Here is a 12347-nt window from a genome sequence, read left to right on the forward strand (position 1 = left end):
CAGCCATGAGCTAACAGTCCAGCTGGCCTTCTTCCTTTTTACAGCACTTTCCCTTCATTCATGCTCACTCTTGATTTTCTGAACTACTGAAGTTTTTACCCAAATTCTCCTCTAAACTACTTGGTTTGTAATTTTTTAAATGCATAATCAGAATATGTTGGATACTTCATTAGTATAATTGGAAACACAGAGAGGTAACAATTTCACATATATCATTAAAACATCTGAATGAAATGCAGATCTCACACTGCTTCTGTTTAGTGTTTATTAAAAATTCCTGAGTCTCTTGCATTTATTTGGAGGCAGAAAATGGAGTCAGATGAAAAGCCTGAATGTACCCAAAATAGTGTGAAATTTGTGATAAACATAACTGCCTCAGTTCTTTGTATCCAGTCAATAACTCTATAAACAATCCAGAAGATGATACAACCTGAGCTTTACCAGCGTACACTTCTTCCATGGGTTCAGTTTTACAAAGGCAATCCCACTTACCCTCTTGCTAATGCCAAAAAGGCAGTCACATTCCTTCATTCCTTTAACATAAACTCTTGCTGTTTTGTGACACCTCTAAATGCCCACCTGACCTCTCCCAGAGCAGACTCAGCTTGACCAAGGCAGGCAAAAAGCAAATACAGTCCAAGTGTATTAGAGAAAAACCCAGTACAGTAGCATTTCATGTTCTTGCTGGTTTTCTTGCTTACACCAGATGAGCCACAACAAGTGCAGTGCCTGTTTTTGATAGAGGGCATTAGACACCAGTTGTGTTTGTGCTTTGGTCAAACGTTAGCAGGTTTTAGAACTATACTATAAATACAGTTAGTAAATTGTGCCAATAAAGAATATTTAGTATTGGAATGAAAGTCTCCATTTAGTTTGCAAAGAAGAGGGGATGGATGATGGACCACATAATACCGTATATTAAATAAAAATTCTAAACCTTACAGTAGCAATCAATATTGATTAACTTGATCATTATTAAATATTTACTGGTTTTCTGCAACTGAAGTATTTATTGTTTTCTTCCCTAACAAGAAACCACACCAAAACATAATCTCAGAGCTCTCCTACACCAAATAAAAATAGTGGAACAACAGATTCCTGTGTCTGAGACTCTTTGGAAAGTGACATTACACTAACACCCCATTACTAGGACACTATGAACTCAAATTTATTTTGAGATACAAGGTAATATTTGCTTTGGCAACAGTGAAGTGTTAATATGATTCACCTATACTGAAGAATCATATCCTGAAACAACCTTGACTGTTGCTTAAGGAGTCGTGAGATGATCTATGTCATCATAGAATGATGTGACTGTATTAGAAGCAAAGCCATTGTGTCAACACGACTGGAGAAAAATTACTTCAGCAGCTCCATGTGGCTTTTAGTGACTTCCCACAAGCTCTGTGCAGGGATACGGAAGTCATGACTATGGTAGGTTTTTTTGGCTTGTTTTTTTTGTTGTTTGTTTGTTTTGTTTTTTGTTGTTGTTGTTTTAAGCAAAAGCAGACAAAATGTGGACTATAAGGAATTATGCTCCTTGAATTGTATACAAACAATTGCCTCCCATCATTTGCAGTTGCTCAGTATCTTTGTTCCGAATTGACTACTTTGTCATAGCATGTTAGCACTGACATTCAGGATTTATGTATTTCCAGTTGTTTAAAAAAAAAAAAAGTTCTCTGTCAATATTGTATTTCATTTTGCGTTAGATACCTCTCTAGCTTTACAAGACACAGTTAAACTTTTCTCCAGTGGCTTTTATAGATTCTCAACTTCTTGGTTGGAGTAAATCTGAAGGAGAAAAGAAGCAACTAAAATCAAAGACTACAGCCCGCCAGACATTGCAGACTGGGACTGCTCAGTGACTCAGGTCTTTGAATAACTGTCTTGGCAAGAATTACGACATCATTCCAATTTTTCTGCCTTTTTAATAGCTTCTTTACAGGAAAGGAAAAAAAAAAAAAGAAAAAAAATCTTCCCTCGGGGTTGTTGGTTCTATGAAGGAGGAAGGAATGAAAACAGCCACTGAGACATCAGTTCCACTTCTGAATGCGCATGGTGAAGACGTTTCTCTGCCATGTTTTTTTCCATTATTGTTGTTTTTCCTCATGAATAAGCCTGGGGCCATGTTCCGGTATCTCTGGAGAAAATGGCCTCTTATATTCAGCCTTCGTTCCCCGAACTTTAATTTATAGTCTTGTGATCAATAATCCACCAAGGCCAAGCGCGCAGGCAGCGCCGGGATACACTGCACACACGCGTACAACTCTGACACCCGCGGTGGGAGCCGCAGGTACCGCGGCAGCTGAAAGCCCGGGGGAACGGCAGCCACAGCTAACTCTGCTGGACGGGCGGCATCGGCGCCCCGGTGTCCTCTCCCCACGGCCGCCAGGCACAGGCGCCATGCGGGCCCCGCCGCCACTATGGCCGCGCCCGCCCCGTCCCTCGGCCTCCCGCCGCCGCGAGGCCGCCCGGGGCAACCGCCGAGGCGCCGTCCTGCCGCAGGTGCGGCCCGCGGGGACTACGCGCCCCAGTGTCCTCCGCGCCCGGCTCCCCGCGGCGTCCCGCGTGGGGGAGGCCGCGCGGCGCGCTGGGTAACGTAGTCGGAACTGGGAGGCGTAGTGGGGGAGCGGCAGGGAAAAGAGCGGCCGGGAGCAGCGGTGGCCGCTCTGGTTTTCCACGCGAACGAGCGGCGAGCTCCGGCTGAGGGCAGGGGTTGGGCTGGCGGGGGCTGGCGGGGCAGGTCAGGCCGATAGGCGGTGGCACCTGGACGCGAGAGCGGCGGCACCGCCCGCCCGCCCGGCGGGGAGGGGAAGGAGGAGGCGGAGGCGGGGGGAGCGGAGCGGCTGCCGCGCGCTGCCGCATGTGCCTGGAGCGGCGCCGGAGCGGGCAGCGCGAGCCATGGCGGAGCACGGCGGCCCTGGCATCCCCAACGGCGAGTGCGCCGCCCGCCGCCCCGGCAACAGGGTCACCGTCGTGCTGGGCGCCCAGTGGGGCGATGAGGGTAAGGGCAAGGTGGTGGATCTGCTGGCGCAGGACGCCGACATCGTCTGCAGGTGCCAGGTGAGGAGGAGGAGGGAGGCGGCTGGGGCGCGGGGGAGGCCGCGAGTGTCACCTTGAGGCCGCCGGCCCCGCCGGGCGCATCTAACGGCCCCGGTTCTACCGAACGTCCGGGGAGGCGCAGGGCCGGGGGCGGCGGGGCAGCAGAGCTTCTTCCTCTGGTGAGAGCCCCGTGCCGGGCTCCGCAGCTCTCCCGCGCCTCCTTTGTCCCGGCGCCGGGAGCAGAGGAGGAAGAGGAAGGCGCCCTCCTCGCCGGCCAGAGCTGGCCCCCGGCAGGAGGAATGCGCCTGGGGTCGCGTCCTTCCTCCCCCTCCGGCCTCCCGCTCTTTGTGTCCGGGGGGCGCCGGGCAGGGGCCGTGCTCGGCGCATGCCGCGGTGCCGCGATCCCACCCCGGCGGTGGCGGCGGGAGCCTCACCGGGCCGCAGCGCCGGGAGCGGCGCGAAACCGACCGCGAGTTGTAGGATGCACGTGGGGGATTCGTGTAGTCCGCCACAACTCGGGCGTCTTCAGCTAAAAGTAGCTGGTAAATGATTCGCCTGCCCTTGCTCCGAGATCGTTGTTGTTGTGCCAATAGGATCCCACATTTACCTGTTTATATACTTATATATTTTTTTCCTCTCTACGGAAGCCTTACTCCAGCCAAAAAGCAAAAAAAAAAAAAAAAAAAAAGTCTAGCCTGCAAGCAAAATACTCTTAATGGCTGCGTTAAAACAATAAAAACAATACAGATCTGAGATGCTTTTCTCAGTATCTCTGGTATAGTAATGCTCTGGAGCACAACACAGTGAGCTGAAGCTACGCACGGGTTTTCTTCTTAAAGTTGAGACATACATATAAAATGCCTGTAGTATGTGCAGGTTTCATGTAAGTGTTGTTATCTGTGCGCTTTTCTTGAATGCGCAAAGTAAATTTGCTCTTAAATAAACATATCTTGGAAGTGCGTATCATTCTCCAAAGAGTGCAAACGCTGAACGGTTGTTATCCAATGAGAACTGGACATAAACTGGTGTTTTCAAAAACAAGTCAGTTGCAAAGCTGACAAGTCAATACCTTAAACTTCAGAGAATTAAATTTTGAGGTAAACAAATACATTCTTAAATAGCTGTTTTCACAAATAAATTATTTTTTTCCACTTCTCTGTTTTTTGGTTTGGTATTTTCTTTTTTTTTTTTTTTTATTAATAATATCCAATGTGCTGCTGTGGTATGACTGCCTGGCTTTGTGGGTCATAGAACAGAGTGAGTGACTCAGTTCGTCTTTTATGACTTTGTTCTTGAAACTTGAAGGGCACATAGGTGAATGTGTATGTTTAATACTAAGTTTTGGAAGAGAAAGAGAGGCAAACAGTGAACTTGTGTGTTCACATGTTTTAATGTGCTTGTTACTTGTTTGGAACAGCTGGGTAAAAGATGAAGAAAAGGGAAAAGTTCTGATGTTATCTCAAGCTAGAATTTCATGGCCATATCCCAAGCCATGAACTTCTGCCATTTTTAACAGCTTGTTGCTCCTGATGAAGGAAGTTTTTCTTCCTCCTTTCTTCCCTTCCTGTAAATGACTGGCCCGAGTCTCCACCCCATGCACTAGCTCTGGCAGTTGAACACTTCTGTAAGTTGATTTAACTCATCAGAGTGGCAGGAAGCTATTGCTTGTTGGATTTACTTTCTGCTGTTCTAGTAAATAAAACTGGATTTTATTGGTTCAAAGGACCTTGGTGAGAAGAGAGGTTCAGAACAGGGGAAGCACAAAGAATGATTTCTCAGAATGAGAGGAGAAAATAGGAATGGTCTCCTTCAGTGGCACTGATAAAATAATTTATTATTATTGAATATTCTTGCTATGTGTACAAGCATATTTATGAACTTTTTGTTAGTGCTGGTAAATCAGTGTGACCCTTGTGCTTTTTGTAGTGGTACAAGTCCAGAAAGAAAGACAGTCACACACTTGGTCTAGTGCTTGCTAATATCAGCTTTCTGTAATTGGAGCTTCTGATTCTTATTTCACTGTTATGCTCTTACTTATTCCAGGATGATTTTTCTGTTCATCATGCCACAGAGTGGCTAGAATGCCTGTGGATGACGTCAAATATTTCCAGAGTGCTCTTGTGGAAAATTTATTAGTACAAGTGTTGGAGGCCTAGGAAAGTTGATGTAGCCGGTCTGAGATGTCTTGGAAGCTCGTGTTGTACATGCAGTGAAACTCTCTAGGGTTCTTCTCACTGTACTTTGTTCTGGGCAGATGCAGAGCATGAGCACAGTCCCATCCCAGGCACAAGATGTGACTTCTCACTTAGTTTTACGATGCCTGTGAGGCATTGTGAGAAGTTGTACTCTGAAATCTGTGGCCATGCCTTTTTGTCTCCTAAGTAGTACGTGTGCAGATGACTCCAGTTTGATCAACCAACTGTGGCATTTGGAACCAGGTGCTTACTCAGGTGCAGTTAGCTGAATGAGAGTGTCAGGAGATAAGTTATGACTCTACTTATAAATAGCACCCTCTAGAGTATTTTATCTTTGGTTTAGAGGTTGTGAAAAGTGGTCTTGTGCTCAGAGGAAGAGAATGGTATTTTCTTTTCAGAAGACAGCTTCAGAATTTAACAGAGATTAATTTATCATGGTTTCAACAGCAACTGTTACAAGAAGCTAAGTTAAAATTAAGATATGTCCAGGGGCTGCATGTAAGTAGTTGAAACTGGACTGGCAACTATGATAGTTTTGTGAAGATACTGCACAGGGTTCAGATACAATTAATACAAACGTATCTATATGGCAGGTAAAGTATGTAGTTGTTCTTCCACTGTAAAATCGGAATTGTTTTTGATTTACCTCTTGGGCGTTTCTGGTAAAATGATACTATTGATAAAATGAATACATTGGTGAGACTTTGCACTTAAACCTGTATCTTGTCTTCTGTGTGGTAAAGAACAAAGTCTGTCTGCATGCTATCACATAAATCATAGCTCAGACAGTAAAATAGAGCAAGAATTGGTTTGAGATTCAGGAATAATTGCCAGAAGAACATTGGTTTTGTATGATTTGATTGATACCATATTCTCTTAGTAAGCAGTTAGCCTTGATGCCAGCAAACCTGGCAATTTTTAAGGTTACATTGTGTTTTGTAAATTCCACAGATAATGGAAAGTTAAAGGACAATGCTTCTTGTTCTGATTAAGGACTTCCTACCATTACAGATTGCAGCCAAGTTAGGGAATGAATTACCAGTTTCATTTGTTAGTGGGAGTGATGGAAATGGGAAATTAATGCAAGCATGTTATTTTAGATAATATTTTTTCAAAACAAATGCAGTACTAAAAAATGCTGTTTATCGCCTATATTAACAGCACCCCTCCACCCAATCTACCAGTGTTTACCATGCAGCAAAAAAAAAGTAATATCTGCACTGATTCTGTTCTCTTTCACTCATTTCATCAGCAAGTTTTTGGTCACTTCCTTTTCTTACTATTGGAGGTAGTTGATTTAGTCAGAGAATATAATTCACAGAAGTGAGTAAGATTTCTAAGCTTTCGCTTCATTTTTTATGATGTATTCCCCATGCTAAAGAATCCAATTTTGCTGCTTCTTTAGTTCTGTCTTACACATTGTTGCTACTCCGAAGCAGAATTGCAGCTTTTTACCAGATCTTCTCATCTGGTTTCAGTGTGATCTTCCTGCTGTGGAATTCTACTCCTGAACTGCTAATGCATATGAATTGCAGTGTGTGAGTCTTCATGGTCCCTTTTCCTCTTCTGCCCAACAGCAATGTGTACAGTAATGCCACTGCTGATCCCTTGATAATGTGGTAACTGTAGTGCACATCTAGAGAAGTTTTCAGTGTGCAGATCCTTGGGTTAAGCAGTCACCATCAATCAGCTGATAACCGATTGATAATGTTACCTTCAATCAGCTGCTGACTGAAGTCCTCACACCAATGCTGTCTGATACCTTCACTAGTCTTTATGGCTGAATATTCTCATTTGAAAAATATTTAAGTCTAGAACCTATGCAAGCTATGCAGAATTAGGAATACCAGAATTAATAGCAATAGCTGTTAGTTATAGCTTATTTTCTAGCTGCACAGGCGTTCAGTAAGTGATGCCTAACTAGAGCTTTCTTTAAGTGCTGAGTGCACTGCTGGACCTTGTGGTGCTTGGCAGCATGCCAGTGGTGTGCTCTGGTGTGAGGAGAGTCGCTAAAGTGACATCTTTGGCCTACCCTATCGGTGAGCCCTATGCTTACAGACCTACTTTAAAGCATCATGGCCAGGTTATTTCTTATTACTGTAAGCAATCACACAATGTCTATGTTATTTTAAACAGAAGAACAATTTTAATGTGATTTTCCAGCTCATAAAGTTTGCACTATTAACAAAGAAGGCCTTAAAAGCACTGAAGAGCAAATTATACCTTGATCTACTGGTTTCTTAATGCTCTTTCCATTTTACTGTTACCTGCTACTACAGAAGCTTAATGTATTGTTACGGTGAGGGGGGGAAAACTACAATGTATATGTTTGTTGACTGAGATGCAATACTCTGTAGCGGCTCATTAGGATTTAAAATGCATTTTTTAAATTTCTACTGTACTACTTCATGCATTTGGAGTGTGTTTTCTGTAAGTGTTCCCAAAGTCACTTATTGTTTTTCATGTCCTTTCTTGAATATTGTCACTACAGCAGACATTGGTGGGGTTTGTGCATTGAAGCCATGCAGTGCTGGACATATCTGTGCCTTGAATGTTTTGCTTGCTCCTTATCTGTCTGCCTCACTTGATCTTTTTTATTTCTTAGGGACAGATTGGTCTTTATTCTGGACTTCAAATTATGACTCCTGTTTCCTAACTAGCATACACAGGCATTGAAGCAGAATAAAGTTTTGCAGGTCAGGTAAAACGAAGTCAGAACCATCTCTAGAGAGTCTTTCTGAGTAACTCCTTTTTGTAGTAGTCCTCAGAGCTAATTCTGTCAATATAGAGAAATGTATGGAGTTTCTTAAGATTAGTAGACTTCAGTAAAGTTGGTGTTTTATTTGTTAGGAGAAAACAGGTGAATGTGTAAAACAGTGTTCTTATTTTGTTGCATTCTGCCTCAAACCACATTCTTGATGCAACAGTACTTGTACTACACATTCAGAAGTTTCTGAAGTCTAGCCAAAGTTTAAGAAACCTTTATAAAGTATGTAACATGATGGCTTCTTGAACTAGGTTTCGATCTTGCAGACACAAATGGATTTGTAAATTAAGAAAATGCTAACTGCTGGCTGCTGTTTATACTAAAATTCAGTGGTAGGTTATACGCTAGAGTTTGTTAACTCTTTATTCAGTGGGGGTGGAAAGGGGAGAGAAAGAGAAATTAATCACAATATATGTGAGAATAAGAGAAAATGAATTAATATCAAAACCTGGTGGGTTTTTAAATTGTTTATACATTTTTAGGGGGAGATGGTTTGCAGTCGTAGGTTTAAAATACATTTTTGACAATATGTCATGAATAGAGGAGTGAATAGCATAGTAATTGCAAAGCTGTTCCTACCTGGGACACATCATGGGGTTCAGATATGTTGCCTCATTAGACTGATTAATTTTTTAAAGGTGTGCTCAGCATTCCCAGAACCTGATTTTGGCAAAGAAGCAGCCTCTCATATGTTTCTTGTGAGTAATGGTAGTATCCAGCTTTCTTGGTGTATTTTTGACTTTTCATCTAAGAGTTAAATGAAAATGTTTACAACCATATGATGCCAAAGCAACATTGACTTGCTTCTTGCCCAACTTGGCAGTCACTTGGATAGCTAGCTCAGAAACAACAGTGGTTGCCCTGAGCTAAAAATGAATGCTGGAATGTGGTAGCAATAAAAGTAAACTGTAGAAAAAATTATGCACACACACATCTGATGGAGAGAGTTGAAAGGAGTGTATGGCTTCTTCCTTAAAATTGCATGAGATAACATCTCTTTAAAGTAGACAACTAATTTTTATTCTAGAGGAAATAACTTGAAAGACTTCTTTGCTCTTCCCTGAGGCATCATATTTTTTAGATAGACAACTTGGCATGATCATGTCATAAGAAAAGGCAATGATTGTCATCATAGACTTTTTGGGTAGATGGTTCTCTTAAATGCACATGTCAGTATTGCAAAGCTGCTCTGAATACTCTTGTATTTAGTACCAGTTTAGAGAGTCATTTCACGATATGCTGTTAATTGCAATTTCAATCTGCTTTCCTCAAACCTTTTTTTCCTTAAGCACCTCAACTGCTAAGTAAATTTGTAGTAATGCAGACCAGTCTTAATGGCTATGGTAGGACTGCTGTAGGCAAGGGGGTTTGAACTGTCTTGATGTGTTCAGAAGGGATTTAACTGTTCTGGTGTTTATGCTAACATCTAGTCTGCTCTTGACTAACAAAGATGTGCTCTGGAAATAAAATACCTATTTTCAACATATGTAAATCTAAAATGGAAAAATATATGCTCTTGTTCTGCTGTCTTAATTTTGCATGCACTGTGTTTGTGTTCCTGCAGTGATTTATTACTAGCATCTTCTATTTACATATGCGCACATGTAATATTTGGGTAACACACATGGCACACCTTTGTCCTCTACACAAAGGTTTTCCAGAACAAGGAATGTTTTGCTGGGGTTTTTCCCCCTTATAATAAGGAGTAATTTTTTGCTTTCAGTTTATGAACAAGAATTCTGCTTTCCCTTTTGATTTTACTTGATATCTAAATCGGTCCGTTCACATTTCCTATTAGATTGTTGGCACTTCTTTTGCCAAAAAAAAAAAAAAAAGAGGGAAAACCTCTAAGTTTTAAGCTTTTAAGCTAGAATGAATTTAAAACTGAAAGGGACTGTCTTTCAGTTGAATGATGGATATACTAAGTATGTATATTTTTCCTGAAAGAGTCCCGTGTGCCAGGAAGATGGAAGAACTGCAAATTCTTATCACTTAAACTGGAAAGATAAAAGATAATCGGTGATGTCCTTTGCATGCATTTCTGGCAAACCAGTGAGATTGGCTGCAAACCAATGAGCAAGGAACTTCTCTGATCAAACTCACCAGGGGAAAAGTGCTCTGGTTCAAGATGTCTCTATAAGCATTTGAGTAGGGCTTTGTATAATTTTCAGTCCTTTTTGGGAAGTGAGGTTCCATGTTTCCTGGGTTGTTGGCTTCACTCAGTTTCACATAAGCTTCTAAGTTAACAGGCATTCCACATAAAATATACCGGAGTTTGTAACATCCAGTTCCATAAGCTGAATTTTGGTAATGGCTGGTTATACACTGTAAACTTGAAGTCTTAGCTGATAAACTTCCTTGTGCTATTTTAATTCAGTGAGAAAACAATATTTTGGTTTAAAAAGGGCGTCTCTCTTTAATCCTGGGAGTTGAGGTCATGTTGCAAAAATGTTGATTAACTAGTCATCAGTTAACTTCTGAAGACTTGCATATATGATTATTGTTCTGTCAAATTAAATTTATTAAAGTATCTGTAAAAAGGCTGGCTCTTATTTGTTCAGTGAATCAGCTTCATATATGAATGTTCCTTAGGGGCTTTTCACTAGTACAGCAATGCAATTCCAGAAGAAAAATTGCTGTTAAATATTATTATCAATGCTTCTTATCCGTGCTGTATATGTGATTAGAAAGCTGTTGTGCATGGACAGTATGTAGCAATCCAAAGAGCTTTGGGAAGCTTCAAAGTGAGAAGGCTTATCCTTAAAGTTGCTCATACATCCTTAGGAGTTTACCAGTGTGGGTCCAAAGTATGACTCTGTAATAGTTACACTTCTACAATTTTTTTCAGTCTTCAGAGCTATAAGGAGAAACATTGTGAAATTGCAGTCAGGTGCTTGCATTATTTACATAAAATATTTATAATATATATAATATAATATTTTTTACTATTTGTGTTCTGTTTTTTACCCAAAATGTTGGCAGTTACTGTATTTAAAAGCTATAGAAAGCAAAAGAAAGTAATTGATTTTGCATAGCCTGGGGAAATGCTGAACTGATAAACCTTAAAATTACCATAGATGTCCTATCAGAAATACTGTTCAGTCAGTATGTTTAAAGTGTGTTCTCTTTGATACTATTCATGAGAATTGAGTGTTTTTTCCAGTGATGCTGTCTGGACAAGGGCACAGCATTGTGTAACTGTTGTGTTAGTGTCAGGTGTTTGTGCTAAGTGTTGCTTTCCGGTGCTTTGATAGTGGCTTTTGGCTAGCAGAAGTCAGCACATAATGACTTTTCCCCCTTTCAAATTAGTATTTTGAGGTGCTCAACACTCTTGTAAAAAGGGTGTTTTCAAAGAATATTTATCAGACAGTTCCCAGATGAGCAATGCTTGCAGCTGCCTTTGCTATCTTATGACCCCTCGGTGTGCATGTCACTGATTCTGTTCATGTTTGCCAGGATAGGTGTGTTTTAGAATGGTATCTTGTTTTGTGTGTACTACTCACCAGCCTATCTGAATTGAATATGCAGATTATTGGGCGTGGTGCTTACACTGAGAAGGATTTTTGGGCTACTTAATATTTTACAAGCTGAAGGGAAAAAAAAAACTTAGTGTTTTTGTTTACTGTAAAAAAATATCTCTGAGCAGCCTACCAGTGTAAAATATTTAAAAAATAAGAGTTTTGTAGGGAATGTTTTATTGAATTATGTTTATATAAAGCAGATAGGTATGAGGTTTTGTTACAAGGATTACTGTCAATCTTAACAGTAGTGGTGTGATAATTTGTGTATTAGTGGGCACATTTCTGTCTCCTGTAAATTTAGCTCTTCTACACATTGAATAACTTGGATATTTCAAGATTACTAACTAGTGGTCAGGGATTGTATGCTTTTTCAAGGAAGTGATTTAAGCATACTGCACTAGTAAAACTGGAATAATGCATTTTAAGAGTTTATATGTTCAGTATCCTACACAGATTTTGTTTAAATATTACGGATTAACTCGTGATCATGCACCTGATCTCACTTTCCCTATTCCACTTGAAATACTTTAAGATATTACTGTAATTTAATAGTGTCAAGATTATGCAAGGAGAAAAAAAGCTACTATATCTTAATATGATTTTAAATAGTTCATCCATCATTACATCAAACTAAGTCCTTAGACTAAATCCTTATACTGAAATCACAGAATTGTGGAATGGTTTGTGTTGGAAGATACTTTGAATATTGTTGGGTTCCAGTCCCCTCCTGTTATGAGTGGGAACACCTTTCCCTATATTGAGTTGCGTAGAGCTCCATCTAGGCTGGCTTTAGGCACTTTGAGGGATGGGGCATCTACC

General features: G+C 41.1%; 1 protein-coding gene across 2 annotated transcripts in view; it reads left to right on the forward strand.

Annotated features, from left to right (window-relative positions):
- Positions 1 to 2374: 2374 nt before the first annotated feature.
- Positions 2375 to 12347, forward strand: part of ADSS2 (adenylosuccinate synthase 2) — a 34937-nt gene continuing 24964 nt past the window's right edge. Inside the window, exon 1 of one of the 2 annotated variants that reach the window (XM_041715289.2) lies at positions 2375 to 2508. In XM_041715289.2, coding sequence (XP_041571223.1) covers positions 2407 to 2508 — 102 coding nt within the window. In that variant the 5' untranslated portion in view covers positions 2375 to 2406. Of the gene's footprint in view, positions 2509 to 2627; positions 3067 to 12347 lie in introns of those variants that run through there. The other variant, XM_012572420.5, reaches the window with a different exon arrangement.

Source organism: Taeniopygia guttata, chromosome 3, assembly GCF_048771995.1.
Source record: "Taeniopygia guttata chromosome 3, bTaeGut7.mat, whole genome shotgun sequence".
Taxonomy (NCBI): Eukaryota; Metazoa; Chordata; class Aves; order Passeriformes; family Estrildidae; genus Taeniopygia; species Taeniopygia guttata.